The 22,609-nt window shown below is 36.6% G+C and overlaps 3 protein-coding genes across 4 annotated transcripts; 1 reads left to right on the forward strand and 2 right to left on the reverse strand.

Moving 5' to 3' along the window:
• Positions 1 to 115: 115 nt before the first annotated feature.
• Positions 116 to 7,019, reverse strand: gmcl1 (germ cell-less, spermatogenesis associated). Its single transcript, XM_089126360.1, has 15 exons — positions 6,806 to 7,019; positions 6,208 to 6,394; positions 5,286 to 5,409; positions 5,092 to 5,188; positions 4,886 to 4,983; positions 4,445 to 4,557; positions 4,300 to 4,365; positions 4,131 to 4,215; positions 2,396 to 2,486; positions 2,182 to 2,322; positions 1,998 to 2,067; positions 1,841 to 1,916; positions 1,616 to 1,761; positions 1,018 to 1,105; positions 116 to 928 (listed from the first exon to the last, which is right to left on the reverse strand). The coding sequence occupies exons 2-15, from the start codon at positions 6,381 to 6,383 to the stop codon at positions 785 to 787; spliced, it is 1,515 nt and encodes a 504-aa protein (XP_088982486.1). The 5' UTR covers positions 6,384 to 6,394; positions 6,806 to 7,019; the 3' UTR covers positions 116 to 784.
• Positions 7,020 to 8,152: 1,133 nt separating this feature from the next.
• Positions 8,153 to 16,215, forward strand: ggcx (gamma-glutamyl carboxylase). Of its 2 annotated transcripts, none has more exons than XM_039675905.2 (15): positions 8,153 to 8,375; positions 9,119 to 9,328; positions 9,422 to 9,580; positions 9,765 to 9,930; positions 10,074 to 10,152; positions 10,255 to 10,361; positions 11,433 to 11,596; positions 11,679 to 11,980; positions 12,679 to 12,810; positions 13,112 to 13,263; positions 13,382 to 13,551; positions 13,653 to 13,783; positions 13,887 to 14,034; positions 15,037 to 15,241; positions 15,322 to 16,215. In XM_039675905.2, the coding sequence occupies exons 1-15, from the start codon at positions 8,345 to 8,347 to the stop codon at positions 15,479 to 15,481; spliced, it is 2,316 nt and encodes a 771-aa protein (XP_039531839.2). In that variant the 5' UTR covers positions 8,153 to 8,344; the 3' UTR covers positions 15,482 to 16,215. The 2 variants fall into 2 exon arrangements, with proteins under 2 accessions (XP_039531839.2, XP_039531840.2); XM_039675906.2 differs by having other exon boundaries at positions 8,165 to 8,375; positions 9,122 to 9,328.
• Positions 16,216 to 19,206: 2,991 nt separating this feature from the next.
• On the reverse strand, positions 19,207 to 22,462 carry snx24 (sorting nexin 24). Its single transcript, XM_039675908.2, has 7 exons — positions 22,238 to 22,462; positions 21,829 to 21,912; positions 20,549 to 20,653; positions 20,358 to 20,452; positions 20,182 to 20,211; positions 19,862 to 19,926; positions 19,207 to 19,426 (listed from the first exon to the last, which is right to left on the reverse strand). The coding sequence occupies exons 1-7, from the start codon at positions 22,304 to 22,306 to the stop codon at positions 19,356 to 19,358; spliced, it is 519 nt and encodes a 172-aa protein (XP_039531842.1). The 5' UTR covers positions 22,307 to 22,462; the 3' UTR covers positions 19,207 to 19,355.
• Positions 22,463 to 22,609: the final 147 nt, after the last annotated feature.

The following is a 22,609-nucleotide window of genomic DNA, read 5'->3' on the forward strand; positions in this document are numbered from 1 at the left end:
TATATATATATATATATAATTAAAACAAAAACAATTCTATATATATATATATATATAAAATACACATTTTCATTATGAATTTGCTGTTGTAAATTAAGTCTAATAATTAAAATCATTGAAAATGTTCTAGGCCAGATTTATTACTGCACTGTGAGAATGAGATGTTTTTCATACTGGATAAAAAATGAACAATTTCTTCTGTCAGTGCTGTTTTAATGTACATCTTGATGCTTTGGTCCAACAATATTTACATTTAACCAAAAACACATTGTGTATAAATTTTCATTGGACACTTGTGGAAGTCACTTGAAATGCCCTGCTGGTAAACCAACACATGCCTGTTCAACCTTCACTGATCCTACATCAGCATGCATTGACAAAAACAACAGCTTCTATCATGTTAGCACCAATTTCAAACAATTGTAACAGTACAGAACCAATATTTATTCCGTTTCCTTATTTTTTTGTAAAGAAAAAAATGTGGGATTTCTAACCAATTAACAACTAGCCTAACAATAACAATGAGAACTGTTTAAATATAAGACAACTTCCAACAAATAATTTACAAACAGAATCAAATGGGCAGAAAGTGAAGAGCAGGATCAAGAGCACTCACTCTCAGCTCTGATACTGACATATAGTAAATTATTTTAAAAGGCACCTGACTATTTACAATTTAAGGATACAAATAAAATGAATGAAATAATATACACGAGGCTAATGGAACATAAATAATAAAAAAAAGGGTCTGGATTACAAGCTGGACTGGTTTATGTGGTGTTGGTCATGACATACTGCGTGCGCTGCTGCTCTCTGGCTCTGGTGTGTCGCCTCTCCTCTCACTGGACGGAGAAGTGTAGAGGAAGTTACAGCACACATACAGAGGGAAAGACAAGAGCCGGCTGTCCAGGTTCATCACCACATATTCCTGTCAATGTAACACAAAGAAGTGCTTCGGTCAAGTCAAGTAACTGGAAACAAAATTATTTCATATTTAACATTATGATGACAGAATACCTGGTCCTTTTCAAGGGTAACAAGCTGGTAGCCAGTTGACCGGCTGCAAACCACTTTTCCACTGCTATCAAAGGAAGCAAGGCGCAATCTGAACAATAAAGATATAATAATAATCAAAAAATGGTTAAATACTAAACAAAAAATATATATCAAAAATATATGTGATATTTTGAAAAATGTATTATAATTTATTTAAATTAGCTGAAATTATTAATTATATAATATTTAAAAAAAAGTTTTCCACCTTGCTAAATACCACATTAAAAACAGATTTAAAAATACATTTAATATTTTTTACTATTATTTAATATACAATTTATTTTATAATTTATTATTAAATTAGTTACTAAATATTTTTTATATAATTTTTAATAACATTCATTATTTTCTAGACAAATAGACAATTTTATTACTAAGAAACAATGTCCATATAAGCACAGTATGTACAAACATATACAGATTGTACAAGCAAACATTGTATTATTTGTAGACAGTCTGTAGGAAGATGTTTAAGATAAATGCTATATTATAATACTAATTCCTTCATAATGTAATGCAACGTAATATGAGAAAAATAACCAGATGTGTAACAGCTCACCGGTACGCAAGGTGGCGTCGTGGCTGTAAGCTGACAGCGCCCCCACATGGCTGACTGAGTGTGTTTCTTTTAAATATTATGAAGCGATTTGTGTAAGTCACCAGCAGGTCAAAACCATAATTGAACCCCGTCCATCGCCAACAGTACTGTAGAGACAACAAAAATACATCCACGTTATTCAAAACAAAAATATGCAATATACTGTACAACAAGAGTTCAACTCACATCTCCATCTTTGGTCAGTTTTCGTCCACAGCGCATGCTGTTCAGCTCAAACTCCTCTTTATTGGCCTCTTGTGGTCTGTAACGATCACATTCACTCATTTCCTATTCAAACCACATGTTTACTATGTAGCAGTGCAGGTATCGGACATTCTCTCACCCGTTATCATTATCGTGTTCTGTCCTCAGCATGGCGAACCACTGTTGTTTGTACACACTGCTCAGCCACTCTGATACAAACACAAGAGGTATTGGGTTAATATATATATATATATATATATATATATTTAATCTGACTGGATTCATGCAAGTGCTGGAAGTCACGAGAGCAGCAGGAGAGTTACCGGGCGGTAGGATGTTGTCCCGTTCCAGCATGCGGGCGGACGCCAGGTCATTAATGATGTACTGCAGGCGGATGAGTCGGAAAACGGGCACGAAGGGCATCCCATCATCTGAGTTCAGAAAGGGCTCCTGCTCTCCAGCCTCTGTGTACGAGTGTGGCAGTTAGAGGAAGATTATAGAAATGTGTTTTTATGCGCTTGCATGCGGGAAACGTACCACTTCTTCTTTTACACAGCCAGGCATCCGCATCGAGCAGAAGCTGTTTGATAGGACCATCCCAGGATGGATTAAGCTGCAAGAACATCCACTGAAAAAAAAAAAAAAAAGTTTAAAATAATAATAATAATAATAATAAGCTGTGATGTAATTCAGTGCACTGCTAAAACAGACTTAACCCAATAAAGCCTGCCATCCATTCTTTAAAAAGTTTGGAAACATTACAATGTTTTTATGTTTTTGAAAGTAGTCTCTTACTGTATGTACGGAGCCCCTAAAGGGGCCGTTGAAAAAATAAAGACTATCACATGCGCACGCGATAGTTTCTTGGTTACAACACGACCAAAAAATCCTTTTAATATACAATTTATCCTGTTATATCATTAATTGCAAAACACTCTGATATTGATGATTTATGTTCATTTTGTAAAAGTGGGAAAGAGGTGTTGACTTATTAGTTTTTTGAATGCAATAAAAAGGATATTATTCCATACCATATTTCATAAAATTCTTTAACCCTCTGGGGTTGTTCGTTTCAGAGTCACACTCGGGTGTTCGGGTCAAAATGGACCTAAAGGGCGGGATTCATATAAAAAAAAAAAAAAAAAAAAAAAATCATGATTTTTTTTTTTAACTCGTTTTTTTATAATATTTTTTCTTTTCTTTTTTGGTGTTTTGAGAAAAATTCAAAAATATATTTTTTTATAATTAGTATTAATGCCATAATTATGACAAATTTTCCCCCCATTGAACATAATAGAAAAAATATTTTTTTTAAAAAATGTTTTTTTAATTTTTTTTTAAAGCTGTATTTCATTTTAGAGACAAGCCTAGGCCTCATAAAAGCAATTTTTGAAATGAGATGGATGCCATTTGGTGGACAAACTGAGCATTTTAAAAATGCAAAACTTTTTGGTGTGTTTGTGTATAAAAGTGTGTTTGTGTTTGTGTCTGGATTGTGTCTGTTTTGCACTCTTGATGTTTTATAGATTCATCCCTTCACTGTTGTGTGCTTTTTTTCAAGATCGTAGCTGATTTGTAGATTGTACGCACAAAAAAACTGAGTATTTTCACATTTTTGCCAATTTCCCATTCATTTTCTATGCGGGTCCATTTGGACCCGAACACTCCAAGTGTGACTATTTTTTTTTACAACCACTTAGACTATTCACATCCTGTCCCCAATTTTTTAGGGTGTTCAAATACCAAATACCAACAAAGTCACCAAATTTCTGACCATTCCGAGGAAGCTGTGATTTAAAAAAAAATTGTATTTAAATTCTTCGGGTCCATTTGGGCCGAACAACCCCAGAGGGTTAAAATGCACAGGAAAACTATGGATTTGCATAAATTGTTTGTGTGCTAAATTATTTTCATAATTTCCAAACATACTCATAAGATGATTAATATTCCTGTTAAACCAATTCGTTAAAATTAAGGATTTATTGGTCACCTAGTAACCAACAGTTTAATAACACTTTGGTCTTTTTTAAGTTTAAACTGCATCCATGCTGTTGTTTTCCTCATAGTAATGACAGTGTCGCAAATTGTACGCAAACTGGAAATTGTAATACGTGCGCACGAGAAACGTGCAAAGGTCCCTTTAGGGGCTCCGTATTCTTTTGTTATTATTTCCTCACAATCATCAAAAAAATATTTAAATGTATTAAAATTCCTGAACCATGTTTACACCACCAGGGGCAGAAGACATGTGATCATACCCCAAATCACCTACCTTTTTCAGTGCTGTGTAGACATCCATCTCCACTTGCATTACAAACAGATCGGAAGACTGAATAAGTTGTTCCATAATCTCCACCCTACACACACACACACACACACTAAATGAGACCAAACTTTTATAAAATCTACTAAACTTTCAGAAGCATATAGTAAGACTGTACCCGAGCTCCTTCATGAGGTCCACGTTCTGATGTGTCATGAGGTTATTGAGGAGCCACTCTAAACACCTGCAATGCACATGCAACATGCTCATTATGTCACAAGAGTGTTGGAGAACAACGAAGGGAATCAAACGAGACTACTGACTTCTTCATGACGGAGTCCAAGCCGTACGTGGTGGCCGAGTTATAATAGCTGCACACGGTTTTCACATTCACGTTCTCCTTCATCGTCTCTCCACACTGCTGGATTAACCCATCCTGGGAAAGACAAAAAGCATATTATGAAGGATGACACTAGAAAGACAAGCTGCACCAGTGATTAAAAAGTGTAGTTGGTGGCTATAGGGGTGTCGCTATCTGGTTGCTAAGGTGTTGCTGGGAGAGTGATTCTGATTGGCTGTGTATTTGTCACTTTCTGCAGCAGTAAAGATTTTTTCTGCTTGTCTTGACATTCCAGTAGTTTGGACTTGTTAAAAACACAAGAATTATATTATAAAAATAAACTATTATACATTTCATGTGACAGGCTGAATCTGCATTACATTTTTATGGACCAAACTCTGTTTTTAAACCTAGACATACTTACCAACTGAAGCATACAGGCAGCAGCGAGTATATTAACAACCCGACTTGGTTTGATCAATACGTCGTCCCTGTAGAGTGACCCGAAAACCACTTGCAGGGCTACAGATGGAGAAGAAGACAAGGTCAGGATATGAATGTTTATTGTCCACAATACAAATACAACAACTTAAATGTGTTCATTGCATCAAAGTGGTGTAAAATCTTCACCTTCAGTGTCAATATTTTGGTCTGGGATCTCAAGCTCGATAACCATCATGTTCGACTCCTTCCAAGATCCACTGAACATGCTGGAAAAATAGCCAGACTGTTTCGAAACAGGAAAATTAAAGGGGGGAGAAAACATTTAAATCAAAAGCGAAATGAGTAGTCTATTATTAGGAGAGCTGAACATCTGGACCAACCTGACACAGATATATTTTATGCAGGTTCCACTCCTGCCCCAGGGCTCGGATCTGGATGTCACTGTTTTCTCCATTCAGGAACAGTGTCTGGTAGATGTACTTAGAGGTGCTTTTCAACTTCTTCCTGTCCGCAGAAAAAAAGAATGCAGACAAAAACAAAAATTAGACATCTATTAAATACAATCGGCACTATTTAATGTGACAATGTAGGTTATCAACTGTCACATTTATTTATTTTTTTTAAAGAAAGAAATGTACTTTTACTCAGCAAGGATGCATTACATTGATCAAAAGTGACAGTTAAGACATTTAGGCTATATCTCAAATACAGTCAAACCAAAATTTATTCAGCATTTCTCACATTAACCCTGTTTATTCGATACGGTTTCCAAAAATGTAATAAAATATGACAAGAAATTAGAGTTATCATATTTCACTGGTTTTGGCCATCCTTCTGTTAGACTGTTTCGCACATTAATTATGTTGAATAGCTGTCAGCTGTTAAAATTAGCCACACAATCAGATAATAGCAATTTAGGTAAACCAATTACCAAGCAATGCTTCATTTTGTTCAGTCTGTGATGTAAAAAATAGATCGCATTAGCAAATAAAGAAAAGAAAAAAACACTCAAGAAAACATGGTCAGGTCAAGTGTCTGAATAAATTTTGGTCCCAAATGTTTGGAAATTTTACTGGTACTCCACTGTATGAAGAATTTTTTAATAAAATATGTAACGGTTTACTTTATTTTGCTATCCTCGCTTACATAGATGAAAAGTGATTTTTAAACTGTAACAATATTTCACTGCAATGTTTATCAAATAAATGCAGGACTGTGAGAATAAGAGACTTCTTTCAAAAACAAAAACTTCTAACTGACCGACCCCAAACTTTTGAGTGGCAGCGGTGTGTGTATTCTGACCTGCGTGGCGTATCCAGCTGGCTGTCCTCTTCCTCCGGCTCGCTGTCACACTCACAGCGTGAGCTCCGTTTCCTCTTCCTGCACTCGCAGCTGTGTCTGTTTCCAGCGCACTGCCTCTCCAGGGCCTCCTCCGGCCCCCGGGCCGACGACTGGAACCGGCTCCCGAGTGAACCCATGATTATTTAGCCTACAGAAAAACACTACTCATTTAATCATGTACCTAAACTGCTTCAAAACACCAATGATGTGTCATCATCCAATGCATTAACTTGGTACTGCCTGGAAAAAACTCAAAACAAATAATTCAATTTAAGCACTGTATGGATGCCAGGGCATGAAGTCAGGTGACATTTAGTGAGAGAGATCACTTTCCACTGCTTAATTTACTTAGCTTGCAATATCTAAAGTTATGGTTGGTTTCATTTAGGTCCTGTGAAGCTCCTGTCAGATGGTTTAGAACAGAAACAGTGAATTTATGCTGTCAGTATAATTATTTCAACATCAAGAACTTATTATTTTTTCCATAAGCTGTATATTAAAGTCGTGTGTGTAATGTGCATGTGAAGAACCATAAATCTGGCCTCTTGTAAACACTCACCACAAGCTTCTGCTTCTCAAAACACTGGACACACCCTGGAATCTGCTTATCAAGCGCAGCGCAAATGCATTATTAGGCGTGTTATGAACGCATATTATGGCTGTTAATGACTGTACATCCAAACCGGCTGTTAAATGTCTAATGAACTAAAAAGCCGTTTGAAACAACAGCAGACTGCTAAATAACACACAGAGCTATGTGTCTCTGCTCCACGTCACGGCCGTGTGTGCTGATCCTCGGGCGCTGCTGCCTCTGCTGTCGTGGAGACGCTACAACAATTCTTGCAGACTGAAAAACAAATATTTTTGTCATGAAAACGTAGATGTTTGTTTTTTTTAAAGAAAATAAAAAAGACAGACTGTTTATGTTCTTCTATGTCATAAAAGCTATATTATTTTACTGCAGTCTTTTTAAGTGTAATTCTATGTTGTGTTGACAGTTTTTTTTGTTTTTCTAAGTTGTATTATTTAGCGTTCATCTCAGTGGTTATCTAGTTGTCTCTGCCTTGTATTATAAATGTCCAATAACTATAAAACGATAAATATTTTGAATTACTTATTTGTATAAAATAATTAAATCTAATCATTTGAAACGCTTTACACACAATACACACTGCAATAAACAAACACTGTAAAAAAAATAGTTGTTGCCTTCAATTTATAAGTAAAATCAACTTGGATGTTGAAGTCATTTCAATTTAAATTACATTAAAATTACTTTTAAATTGTTAATGTAAAAGTAATGTAAAATAGTTTATGTAAAAACATATGTTGTCATAACTTATATTTTTTTACATTTTAATATTTTTACTGTGCACTTTACACTTCACAATGTCTCATTTGTTAACATTATTAGTTAAAGTGTAAACTATGAACAAACTATAAGCAATATTTTTTTACAACATTATTATTTTTGTTAAAAATAAAGCAATTGTTTTGCTCGTCACTTACAGTAACATTGCATTAACTAATGTTTACAGACACACATTTCTATTTAAAAATGTATTGGTAAATGTTGAAATTAACATTAACTGAGATTAATAAATGCTGTAAGTATTGTTTATTCTTTGTTCATGTTAACTAATGTAGTTAACTAAACCTTATCGTAAACTTTAAAACAGTGAGGTTTTTCTGTACTTTAAGCTTCCCAGTTTACTTCAAGACAAGAATGACTGGTATTCAGCTGAGATAATTTAATTTACTTTAAAATAGAAAAGTAAAAAAATAAATTAAAAAAAACCCTAACCACTGAGGTTTGTTTTGACCGCTAGACCTCGTTTCCACTTCCCCCTTTGATGGGCGGGACTTAGGATGGATCCAGCCAATGAGCGTCGAGGTAGCTACGCAGTCGCCTACCTTTCTGCGGATGGCCAAGCTTTCAGGGTGCTGTCTGTCTGTTTGACACGTACCCATAGACTGCACGTACCTCACCGTGATGTGTGGAAGTCTACCCATGTATTTGATGTGAAAGAATTTCGGGCGGTTCTAGACCGACAGACTTTTGTAACGTTCAGTGCAGACTGGTTTCATAACCTGCAACATGGAGCCAAGGGCGAGTGACGCGACAGCAGGTAAATACTGTATTACTACAGTAAATTGCTACAGTAAGTGGCCTAAAGAGATTGATATGGATCTAATACTATATCAGATAACTTTGCATAACAGTCATTAGCTTTATGCATCTGATTATATAAGGTGTATGTATCGTATGAATAAGTGCATTAAAAGTAAAAATGTATATAATTTTAATTTATTTCTCTAGGTTGAGTCGAAAACAATGCAAGTACTGTTTTGTAGTAGCCTATACTATGAAGTGTGTACTTTGTAAAATTGTAATCCTCAAAAGTTCTTGTATCGCGTATGAGTTCTCAGTTTAGAATAGATGTATTCAGTTAACTTTGTCTCGGATGTTTTCTTAAAATTCTTTCTGTGAAGTGCCTGATAGACACAAATATTAATATAAATATCTGTGTTCAAAGCTGTAAACTTAATGTGGACAGCATATATATCTCAGGTTATAATCTAGAATCAACAAGAAATATTTGAGTTCATACAGAAATCATACTGACATCTCTGATCTGTCATTTAAAATTTGGTTAACTGGCAACACTGAGACATTTTTTTTAGATCTCTTCTGAAACGGTAGGTGTGATGTCCATCAGTATAATAATATTTTTTATTTTTCTCAGGAGAAAAATCTGAGATACTGGCTAAATCAAAATGCTAAATCTCCATTCATTCACTCTCAATTTAATCTCATCGCTGATTAGAAGAACCAACTGAGATATTATTGAGATTCCCTTTGTCACTTTAGCAGGTGCTCAATACGTTGAACCCTCCAAAGCGAAGAAAAAGAGCAGTGAGGAGAACAAACAAGCAACTTCGTCCCCGTCAGAGCAGGCCAGCACCATGAAGCGTATCTTTGGCTTTGAGAAAGAAGACGTGTCATCATGGCATCGGCTGGTGTGTCTCCTCAATCGCCCCACTGACCCGGCCTCATTGGGCATTTTCCGTTTCTTATTTGGTGAGTCTTCATTTGTGCATGAAGTATGTGACTTTACAGCATCCATAATTTCAAATTATTGTACAGGTGTTGATGTGTGCTGTGTTTCCTCAGGTATGCTGATGGCGCTGGACATCACCCAGGAGCGAGGCCTGAGTCACCTGGACTATAAGTACTTAGACGGGGCACCGGTGTGCCGCTTCCCCCTCTTCAACTTCCTGAAGCCCCTTCCCATGGACTGGATGTTCTTTGTGTATTTTGTTATGCTCCTTGGTGAGTTCCTCGAAAAACTCTTTATGAAATGCAACAGTGACTGCCCACTTTTCTAGTGGCCTTGCTTCTGGAACCATATTTTATTTTATTTTTATTTCTAGAACCCATAGTGTCATTTTGACAGATGTGAACTCAGCAATTCTTTAAGAGGACACTAGACTGATCATCCACTTGTATTTTGCAGGTGCTGTTGGTATCATGCTCGGCCTTTTTTATCGCCTTGCCTGTCTGATGTTTATATCTACTTACTGGTACGTTTTCTTCCTGGACAAAACGACCTGGAACAATCACTCTTATCTGTACGGACTCATCGGCTTCCAACTCACGCTCATGGACGCCAACAGATACTGGTAAGCTTACACTTCTTGTACAGTGACCCCCAAAAACCTTTGGACACTTAGCTCACACTTAAAAATATGCATTACACAACAAAACATTAATCCAAGAGTAATTTATTTGTACATAAAACAAGCAAAACATTGTTTTAATGCAGGTCATTAGATGGCCTCAGAAACCCCAGGAAGAGGAACGCCCATGTACCGCTGTGGAACTACACTTTGCTGAGAACTCAGGTCAGCTGATGTATCTAGACATGGCCTGAAATATCATTCCTGTGTTGAAGGACATTATCTGCTTGTTATGATGAGAAAGTAAATTTGCATTGCCTTTGACAGATTTTCATAGTGTACTTCATCGCTGGGGTCAAGAAACTAGATGCTGATTGGGTGGAAGGGTACTCGATGAAATACTTGGCACACCATTGGTTATTTGACCCTTTCAAGTGAGTATATTAGCCTTTAATTACACCCGCCTTAGCATGACACATTGTTGTAATGGATCAATATCGTGGCTATGTTTACACTGCAAGACTTAAGCCGCCTTTCCACAGCACACGACATTCGCAAATGATTGTCGCATTTTGCCCCCTAGTGTCAGTCGCACGTAACTTTGAAATTGGTCGTGAAGCAACCGTTACCCTCGGATATTCACAATGGTAAAATGAATGATTTTAATTAATGTAATGCATGCATGAATATGTCTACACAAAACAAATGACCCTCAATACATCTCAAATAAAAACATAGTAGATTTTATAGCGCTAATCAATATAAATATTGATTTAATAATTATAAAATAGATTTTCTGCCATAGTTAATAATAACCGACATTTTACAGAAAGAGCGTTTACAGAAAAACATTAAAAAGTAAAAATATTGGTAATTGTAGCCTCACGCTCATAGTTTTGATTAGAAGAATACATCACATCCGGTTGGCCGGTCGCATACGGTCTAGCCGCAGAAGATATTTAAACGGATACAAAGCTCAAATCAGATCCGAATTTTTCCGCATACGCATATGATCAGAACTCCCTGCAGCTCCCATACGACTTTCCATTGGAAATGAATGACTTCTGGTCTGACGGCTGTCGTTTGCAGTGTGCATTAGAAAGGCGGCTTTAGTGCTCAATTCTGATTTATTGCGCAGATCTGATTTTTTTTTTTTTGGCTGTTCACTTTTTTTTACAAAATGTGTCCGATATCAGATTCGAGGTTGAACTGATCGCAGTCCCAAACTGACCCTTTTTGCGCAAGAGAAAAATAACAACACGTAAACACAGAGGTTACTGAAGTCAGCTTTTACACATCGAAGTCACACATGAGCGGAAAAAAAAATCGGATTTAAGCAAATTTTGCAGTCATTCTGAATGCATATTTTGTCTAGGCCTGTCGTGATTATTAATAAATCGTCAGATATATTTTCAGTGACATTTTGACATTCAAATAAGAGAAATTTAAGCATTTATAGAGTGGTGCAGGTACCTAATTTTGTCTTTTCCCCCCCTCTCCCTCAGAATGATCTTGCCTGTTGAATTGGTCAGTCTGATGGTGGTCCATGGCGGGGGTCTGATCTTAGACCTCACTGCTGGCTATCTGCTTTTCTTCGATGCCACACGTCCTGTCGCCATCTTCTTTGTCAGCTATTTCCACTGCATGAATTCCCAACTCTTCAGCATTGGTAAAAAAATTACCCTAAAGAACTAGTTTACTCAAAAGATTTGAGATTTTGAAAACTTAATGATGTTTTTTTTTATCCTCAGGAATGTTTGCTTACACCATGTTGGCCACAAGCCCTCTCTTTTGCTACCCTGACTGGCCTAGAAGGTTTTTTGGCCGTTTCCCAGAGTTCCTCTGGCCTGTACTGCCCCTCATCTCTCCTGCCCCGAGTCCCAGCTCCTCCTGCGTGTACCCAAATCCACCCAGTGTGCCTAGAGACCAGGATGAGACCCATTCGGCTCCCAAACCCACCACACCGAGCTTCAAGCACAAGTTTAGAGCCTTCTTCACCATCCTTTACATTGCAGAGCAGCTCTTCTTGCCATATTCACACTTCATCACGCAGGTGATTTTACACTGCACTAAGTTGTTTAGATTTAGTTTGATCTAGAAGGTTCATTGCGCTTTCACAATCAATGTAAACACAGATAGCGAACAAAAGCAAATATCTGCACAAACCTTTGGAAGAGGAATCACATGCCCTGCTCACGCTTCACTTCAAAGGCCCTGTTTACTCCTGGTATTAAGAAGACGCGTTTTTGTCGATCGCTTCACAAGTGGGTGACGCTAAATACATGTGGTCAAATGTGTACGAACAACCACAAAAGACGCCTACTCTCCGCCTACTGACTTAATGCATTAAAATTATGGGAAGCACGCTAGCCAGAAGGGATTAAAACTTCGTCGGCTGAAGACCCAAGTTTGGTTTGACGACGACAAACGTACCAAGCACAATGTTCTCTCGCCATTCCTGATTCCTAACACGCACTCATAGCGTTCAGCATGATCTTGTGGCTGTCAGTGCAGAAACAAAAGCTGCTGCATTTTGTAGCCACTGCAAACAACACTACATTATATTTAAGTTTAATATTTCAGATGCCTTTTTAAAAGACTACAATTAAAAAAATGTATGCTTGTAGGAGTGACTGTGAAATCCACCTGCATTTGGCCTGTTTTAATGTCAAACACTGTATAAGAATTATACATGTATAGAAAAAATATAAGACTTCCAAATGTTAAACATTTAATCTCTGTGCCATACAGGGCTATAATAACTGGACAAATGGACTGTATGGCTACTCATGGGACATGATGGTTCACTCCCGCTCACATCAGCATGTCAAGATTACCTACAGAGATGGCAAAACAGGCGAGATTGGATATTTAAACCCTGGAGTGAGTAAACAGATTAAGCTTTATTAGTTATCATTTCAAAACATACCCGTTTGTGGAAATTTTTGTTTTAACATTTTTCATTAGCTTGCAATGCACGCATATGGAAAGAAAAGTGATTCTAAATTCATTTCCTGTTATAATGGACAACGTGCTACAGATACCATCAATGGAGCTTGACTTGACTTTTAGCCCACAATATTCCTTATTTTAACAATACAACAACTGGAGTTATTTAAATCGCACCACTACATTGTTATGCTTTTATACGATTATCTTCTCATGCCATTCCAATATGCCGCAGGTTTTCACTCAGAGCCGGAGATGGAAAGACCATGGAGACATGTTGAAGCAGTACGCGACTTGCCTCAGTGAAAATCTGCCACGCTTCAATATCTCAGACCCAGAGATCTACTTTGACATTTGGGTGTCCATCAATGACCGTTTCCAACAGAGGTTAGTCGTGTTTAATTTACATGTTCTTTGATTCATACATACAAAATGATAGTCCAATGCTTCTGACATCAAAGTTACAAAGCGTTTATTTCAATATGGTTCTGCTTCTATCCAATAGGATTTTTGACCCACGCATTGACATCGTAAAAGCCGATTGGTCGCCATTCCGCCCCAATCCATGGCTCATGCCACTTCTCGTTGACTTATCACCATGGAGAACCAAATTTGAGGAGATTGAGGGGTCTTTGGACAACCAGACTGAGGTGGTATTCATTGCTGACTTCCCAGGTATGTATCTCTAACTGATTTTTTTTTATTTTTTTAAATGGAATATATTTGCTTTATTTGCACACACAGGTGCTCAGTTATTATTAATGTGTCATCCACAGGCCTTTTTCTAGAAAACTTTGTGAGTGAGGATCTTGGGAACACCAGTGTTCAGGTCCTGGAGGGTCTAGTGAATGTTGAAATAGTGGACGAAAAGAAGAACTACAGTTTACAATCAGGAGAAAAGATGCAGGTACAATTCTCCTATCCTCTAATATGACACACTTAACTCTTTGTTCTACTGTAACATTTTAAACTCTTGCTATTATTAATGTTAGTATCTATATTGATATAAGATTCCAGCTGGCGCGTACCATAAAGTGTACACTGTATCAGAAGGGCCATCCTGTTACATGTACATTTATGTAAATACTACTGAGGCGGAGCTTCAGAAGAACTTCACCAAGCTTTCTGAACTTCAGGAGAAAGTGCGCAATGGAACAGGTAACACTTTCGGTCACATGGGAAAACTATGATTTTAAAACTACTACAAATTCCTTCGCATTAAATGAGTTCTTTGTTGTTTACCAATAATTTTTCAAATAGTTCATTAAAATGTCAAATAGTTCATTTATTCTCTTTAACATATTAACTTTGATTTGTACTGTATAAATTTGCCAATGCAACATTGCAAACTGTTTTCACACAAATTAATTCATTGTAAAACAAAGCCAAGCCTTTATTCAAAATATGAACATGGCTTATTTCCACACTCTTATTATTTAATATTGTGAGTTACCTTTAATTTTATATTGTCAGGTTAAATTGTAATTTATTTTAGTATTTTTGTTTTTGCCATTTTTTTTTGCCAGTTTGTTTTTTATATTTCTATTCAGATACATTTTTATTTTATTTTTTCAGTTTCAGTTTGTCATTTTAGGACTTAAACTTATTTCAGTCAGTTGCCAAGGCAATATTTCTAACTTTCATTTTTTTATACATTTTATCAATAAACAAAAACTATTTTTTCAAAAGTTTTAGCTAAAGTCAGCATGAAAGTAAAGTTGTGATAGATTTTTTTAATTCCCTATTGTGATGTACAGGGCCGGCACATATCTACAGGTGAATTAGGCAGCGGGTAACTTTTAACTTCCTTTAAAGTTAACTTAGTTTTGAATGAACAAAAAAAATCCCAAAACATGCTTGCACATTTTATTTTAGTGTATTTTTTAATGAATAAACAAAATTTTCACTTTCAGTGTTTTGACCCTAATATGATTTGTCTTACAGAACGGCCACTTTTTTGTGCACAGATAAATCATATTTCATAATAAATTAAAGAATTGTCCATTTTGATTCATGGTGGCTTTAACAATAGCAACACTGGTCTAAATCAAAAGCTACAACATCTTTAAACATTTAAGGGGCTGAAAGAAGCCATTTAATTTTTTTTGTGTGTGTAGCTACACTGAAGAAGCACGCATAATAACTTGTTGCTGTTTATAGAAACCGAGCCTTTGCCTCCCGAGATGCAGCCGCTCATCACCGGTCTCGACGACCAGGACTCGGACAACAGTGTGATCGACCCTGTAGTGCGAATCTTCCTCAAACGACAGAAGCGCATGCAGGAAGTGAAAAAGCGTCGGGAAGCTTCTATGGTCGAGAGGTTCCAGAGATTTGCCTCAAAGAAATACTACTCCATTAGACGAGGGTATGTAGGGGTATTAAAGGGAGATACTGTAATAAATGTCTTGCGACAGCATGAATTAATTGTTTGGTTCCTCTCTTAAGGATCCTGATGACAGCCATCGCTTTGCGTAACCTGGCTGTCGGTTTGCCACCGCTAGAGCAACTGACAAGAGAGGTGGCCTACGCCAACCTGAAGGAGCCTGAGAGCGAGACCAATCAGGATGAGCGTCTTAAAGACGAGGTGGGCCACGGAGAGCTGTGAGAAAACACTGTTACTGAGCTGCTGGATGATCCTGCAGAAAATCAACAAATGCTTTAGCACGTCAGTATTTTTGGAACATTCCACGATAAGGTTATTGTTTACAGTTTTTTTTTTTTTTTTTTATTATACACTTAAGCCCAAAAATTTAAATCTTTTACACACCCCTCATGTCATTCTCGACCCGTATTACTATGTTAGATTTTAAGATTTGTGAATAAGTCTTGAAATGTTGTCCTGTTGTTAACATGGTCCTGTCATATGGCTTCAAAAGACCTGGAATGTACTGTAGCGCACAAGTGGTAAAAGACTAATTTACAGTACATTTTTCTTTTTTGGAGTTTGACAGTCTTTCTTTATTCTACTTTCATTGTATGAAGAGAGAGAAAAACAGCAGGGACATTCGTAAAGATGTCTATTTTTGTGTCCCATAGATGTCATACAGGGTTGGACCAATGATGGACAGAATTTATAATCTTTAGTTTAACTATTCTTTCATTCCCTTTTACTGGTTACTGAAATGTGAGTAATGATGGCACTAAGATTTACATTTTTTTTTTATAAATAGTAGTCAGAAAAAAACATTAAAAGTTTAAAAGGGAGTAATTTAATATTACTTTTTCAGTATTAAAATAAATCTAAATGGAACTTGGCCTTTAGTGAGAATGTTTGGGAGCAGCTTTTGTTTTGTTTTTTAACTTTTAAAGTTTAAACCAAATAAAGGCTTTTACAATTCACTTATTTGTGCTTAAGGGATCCTGCTATGTTTAATCTCATCACAGGATTTATGCTCACTGCACACACACTTTACATCAAATGCATTTAGAAACTATTTACAGGTCATCTTTCAATTGGACAAATCTGGACTGTAAAAAGTGCCAAACATGGACGGGTACCGAATTGTCTTGGATGCATAAGTTCCATTATGCTAAATGCTGTTTTTAAACACCTGGGTGGCCTAAAAAAACAAACTCAACCTTTATATTAGGGATGGGACGGTATGAAAATTTCATATCACGATTATAGTGTCCAAAATAATCGTGATTATCAATATTATCACGGTTTTCAAGTGCTCAAAAAGAACTGATGCTCACACTGAAAACATTTCAACAAGTTTTATAATTGAAAAATCAACAAACAACAAATAAAACAAGCCTCTCTATCAGGGTCGGCGCTATGGTGGGGCATTCGAGGGCCGTGCCCCCCCTAGCGCTCATTGATGCCCCTCCTACCACAGTCTCTAAATCATAAATCAGATGTAGGCTATACAATACCAAATGTTTAGCAATCTATTTAAATAGTACATTGTGTTTAATTTGTTGTCTAAGTGGATCTAATATGTGTTGGTGCCAAGAATTTTCACATGAAGAAATAGATATATCCAATCCGACTTTTCATTGTAAGTGCTGTAGTGGTCCAGTGATAAAACCTTAGACTGGAGTGCTAGAGATTTTGGGTTCTAACCCACACTCGCATAATTATTTTTTTCCCCCATCATTAAAACCGATTATGTTTATCAGTGGTTGTCAAGCAGGGACATGTTTGAGTGCATTTTACTTTGGATTTCACCGGTACGAATAGAGATTTCGCCGCAACAGATCAAGCGCGCGTCCGTGTGAAGATGTTTATTGTGGCAGCGCGAGCCACAAGAGAACACTTCAGCACCACAGACCCAGTCACCGAGCACTTTGATCACTTGATTTAAAAACCAACACATTTCAGCGTGCTATATCGCCTCTTATTTAACAAATGAATGCTCTGCTAGGTAACCGGATATGTTTTATTTATTTGTATTGGTACATCCGTGCCGCGAGATCGAGATGTATAAAAGTGCTGGGACAACATCGACCCTGGCAAAAAGTGGTGGGGAAATTCGCAAATAATAATTATAAATAATAATAATTATAATAAAAAAAGGTGTTTGGTTTTTTTTTTTTTTTTTTTTTTTGCGTCAAAATATTTCTTAAACGGCAGTGCCCCCCCGCTGATGACCCAATGCCCCTCCAGTAGATCTGCTCTGGCGCCGACTCTGCTCTCTATGCAGTTTTTAAGCAAGATTCTATAGACCCTTTTACAGTTGGTAAACATGGTGACGTTTTTTTGTGGGCGGAGCTTAGGTGGAGGCAGAAAGATCCGTCTGGCCGCTTTACTAACGCTAGTTAGCAAGGATTGTTAGCTTGTTTTTTAACAATGACTGGAGAAAATCCGATATTATCTTAATGTGTAAGCTCACTCACTGTCCAGGACTGTGATTGTTATTTCCAAAAGTTATTTTTAATAGTTTTTTTGTAAAACCCAAAATGACCACACCTCAGATTTGGTCCTCTTAAAAGGCTGAAAAATCTCCTGAGCACGGTCACTGCCTTCCACCATTCCTTCTCGAATAGTAATTTAAAAAAATATTGCGTGCTGCGCGCCTGCGTCAGACTGGCCGACAGGATTCAGTTAGTTATTAAAATCACGATAATCAAACACGGTTTTAATGATAATTACATTTTAAACGATAATACTAACCGTCAGTACATTTTATCACGGTTTATCGTGAAACCGGTTATCGTCCCATCCCTACTTTATATGCACACTGTCATTGTGGGATTGAGAATGCAAGAAAGCTGTTCAAGATCTGAATTTGTATGTGTCAGTTTTTTAATAAAACAAAAGTGCAACACTACCCCAATGTGTCATTATAACATGCTTGAGTGGTGAAAGTATTTAGTTAATGAATAAATGTGTTCCGTTTTATTGCTATCAGTTTTAAAATGATATTCAGTTTTCACCCTTGTTAAAGTGCAAGAGACAATCCAAAGTGTCAACAAATACACACATAATGAAATGGCACATTGTCCACACAGAATTAAGACATCTAAATGAAAACGCACACTTCAATTCTGTAAAACTGCTTGAAATGGTACATAAATCCATTCTTATCGTTGTCATCTTTATAACATTTAAACAGCTATGACTCGTAATCACTCAAACTAAATAGTCATCACCAATACTACCTCCATCAGTAGTGTGTAAGCTTTTAAAACTATTGTTCACATGCGTCCTTTTTACACTGTCAAGTTCCTAACAATATTAGACTAACATTGGTCCAGACTAAACTGCATTTACAAAGAGGTAACCCACTGAAAAGGACTTACTTGGCTCCAGGTTAGCAGAGCTAACATGCATGGTAACTTAAGCTTTTGACTTTTAACAACTCTTTTTCACAGTTTTGGGTAGTAACATGATATAAGATATTAGTTGTGTTCGACAACGCAGTGCAGACCGACCGGTGTATGACATCAAAACGATGCTATAAGAGAGAAGACGTCTCTGTATGCTTTCGAATCGCTCTTGAAGTCACACACCGATCGGTCAAGTCCAACACACCTATTTATACACACTGGCTTGGTCCACCCATTACTTCCCTTTTTGCTAATTATAAGCCAAAGCTGTTAAATCGAAAATTGCCACATCAAAAACAAACAGAGTAAATAACGTCCATACAACAATTCAATAAATGAAAAGGTTTCAAGGCTCTTGAAAACAACTTCCTTATTTGATAAGTCACCTCATCTAGAGAAACATGCTGTCAGTGGATGAGAAAATCCGCCTGTCTGACCTCATATATGACACGAAGAGAGATGTGCAAATACTTGCCGAGGTACTTCTCATTTTAAATGAAACCTTGATTCGGCAGTCGATATGAATGTTCACTATAACTAAAAATCAATAACAAACAATACAATTTGATGGAGTGTTGAAACCAAACCACACTCTTCAAGGCTGTAATGAGTGAGTCTGTTAAACTGGTTCTGCGTGGTTTAGTGTTGGTAATGTGAATCCCTTTTTATCCGAGAACTTGATGTGATGTTGTCTGTAGTGCTGAGATCTACCTTGGCTGGAAGTCTGGATAAAATATCCCACGTAACACGCCTTCGATAACCATATTTGAAAACGTATCTGCAAAACAATTGAAAAGCATGTATATGTAAAATAATACATATGCAGTGTTAAATGCAAGATTGTTTTGGTTTTTGCAGGATGTTTTCTAGTAAAATACTATTAGTATGCAACTTTAACTACATGGTGAACAGATATAATCCTCTGGTTAAGTGAGCGAATGAGTCATCCGAGTCAGTTATCATTCACGATATTCCTGTTTTTACTGTATTTTGATCATATAAATGCAGCCCTGATGAACATGAATTTAATACGCATCTATACTATATACCTAATGTTAGCATTTTTGTATTTATTTTTATATCGATTTATTTATAAAAATGTGTTGCCATATGTTTAATATAATGCATCTGTCACTCCCAAAGAGCAGAAGAAAACATGAATGCACATGCATTCTTTACCGCTTAAAAAACAAAAGCTGAAGGATAGACATACCGTTGGTGACAGGCAGCAGATAGGGATCCCTCAGGAAGAGAAGTGCTGGCTGATGTGTCAGTTTACTGCAGTGTTTGCAGAGGAAAGGTCAGAGATTGAGAGAGAGAGGGAGAGAATGACTCACAATCTAGTTTGGTTTCTGATGACAGTGTTAAAAAACAAAGCAGACTGTGAAATTTATCACATGGTTGGTGTCATTTCCCAGCTAGCGCAATAACTTCTCATAAAACACTTTAATAACAGCACGTCATGTATCAAAATGGCTCTGAAAGGTTGGATTTTTACATTCTGTGCTTCTTTCAGATGTAAATATTGCATACCTTGATTCCTCAGATTCCGTTTCAAATGATCTAAACAGAAAAAAGACAGTCACTTTAGGACACATGTGCATTGTACAAAGATCTTTTTTGTAATTACTATATTGAAAAGTCTTTGTCCAAAGGTCTGCTTTCTAAGGCCTTTACTTTAAACTAAATTTCACGCTATAAAACCTTACCCACAACTCTCAGTTTTTGGCAGTGACGGGAAATGGCGAATATTGAGGAAATCCAAGAATATCTTTGGCAGAACCTCATTTTCCATGATTATAGTCTACGTATGCACAGCACACACACAGAAAAAAAACAAACCAAATGGTTATTCCAGAATATGGGAAAGGGGCTGTGTCACTGTGTGATTTATCTATACCTGGAGGTAGAGCTCTAGTCCCAGTCTCCTCTGCTCAAGAACCTTAGGCACCCAGTTCCTCACATGCTTCGAAGGGATTTCTGGAGGTTTAATGCTCTTTTTAAGCTATTAAATAGTAGTTGGGGGAAAAAAAATATGTTACACACTGTCCAGAAAGAGTCTATGGAGTTTACACACAGGGCAGGGATGTTTTTCAAACACTTTAAATTGCGTAAGTTCTACTTCTTGTGACACTTGACGTCAAATATTCTCTTTCCTCAATGTACACAATCATACAGTCTTTATGTACTCTAGTAGCACACAAGTGATGATCTGAGAAATTCTGCTGAAAACTTGCAGATGTTGTTTAATAAACTATTTTAGCGACACTGCTTTTTTCACATATTTGTTGTTATTTAATAATAATAGTATATTATTGGCATTTTGGAATCACCCTGGAACAGTTAGTTCATGTAGATTAGATTGTATGAATTAACAAGGAATAAACATTTTACAGCATATCATTTAGGAGATATCTAATAAGGTTAAGGAAAATTAAGAATGATTCATCCTGTTCATTCTATTTCTAAATATATTCTGACATAGATGAGATGTTTTTTTTTTCTGCTGTGTATTAGAAGAAACAGCCGGCCATTTATTCTTTTTGATTGTAACATCACAAATAAAGAAGATAATCACTCATTTGTAATCAAATATATTTTTATCATAAAATTTAGATATTTTTATATCAAGAAATGCCAATTTCTTTATAATGCATGCCAAATGTTTCATTCACAGACAATTTTTTTTATAATTATCCTTTGTTCCTTGAATTCAATTCATCCAGACTTATACGCAATAACTACTAGCCTAGATTTATTTAACCTTATGCAAGTTTATTAAAATATTTCACTTATTGTGATGTTATGATTTCTTCTATGTGTATCATGTTTTCCACTATGTAATTATTTGTTTTCATGCAAACTTTAATTCATAGATATGTAATTTTTCATGATACATTAACTAACGTTAAAGAAAGAGTTACGAATTTATTAAAAGTATACATACAAATTAATAATAATTACTTACATTCGTGAATTTAGTACATGCTTTTATCCAAAGCAACATTCAAGTGAGTCAAAATTAAAGGGAGAGTTAATTCTGCCATCATTTAATTTCTTTGGATCCACGTTTTTAGTTTTTTTTTTTTTTTTTTTTTTTAATTATCAAATACAAAACATTTCATATTTTACTGCAGTCTGATTTAAAAAAATGTTGTTAGCAATTTAATTCGTGCTTACCATTTTATGCAGGGCGTGAAATTCACTGTAGCGTTTCTCAACAGTGTGCTGTCTACCACACATGAGCACCTCGATCTTAAACACCTGTCGAGACAAAATGCTCTTCTATCATTTCCTTTCAATAGAATACAGTCTAATTGAGTGGGCTGAGATGGCTCATAAATATCAGGATGAATTCACTTCAAAAACAGGCTATGTCAAAACTTAGACATCATTTCCACGCATCATAGGAGCGGTTGGAGTGTTCAAACGCGCCCAAACATGCTCCAGTTAGTCAGCGCAAAAGGCTTTGAGACACTGCCAAAGAGTCTACGTTTTCACTGAGGTCAAGTGTAACGTTTATTATCGTAAATTGGAATGAAAGCATGTTCAGCAGGCTGGTCTTGAAAGTAGCCGCTGTTGAACTCACCGTGTAGCCCTTCTCCATGTTACTGCCCTCCGATCGAAAAGACGGGATTGACACTTCTAAAGGATGCATTATCCAACGAGATATATCAGCAATTATGTGGCACACCAGATCAAAATATTGCCAGAGACCTTGGTGGGCCCTTCAGAGTAATTTTATTGGTTGTCGAGTTCACTTCACTGGACGCCTGACATGAATTGAAAATATTCCACGCACTTCTTCTCCATTGCACGCAGGAGGTTCAGCGGTCGGTCTCTAGGCTAGATGTGATGCTGCCACCTGTCGGTCGGACACAGATTACATCACTGCAGCGATGAGCGCGCGCGCTTTCACCATGTTTTTTTTTTTTCCAGTCGGATAAGGCACAGTTGTGAT

This window comes from Pimephales promelas, chromosome 23 (genome assembly GCF_988280905.1).
Source record: "Pimephales promelas chromosome 23, fPimPro1.hap1.1, whole genome shotgun sequence".
In the NCBI taxonomy this organism is placed as follows: Eukaryota; Metazoa; Chordata; class Actinopteri; order Cypriniformes; family Leuciscidae; genus Pimephales; species Pimephales promelas.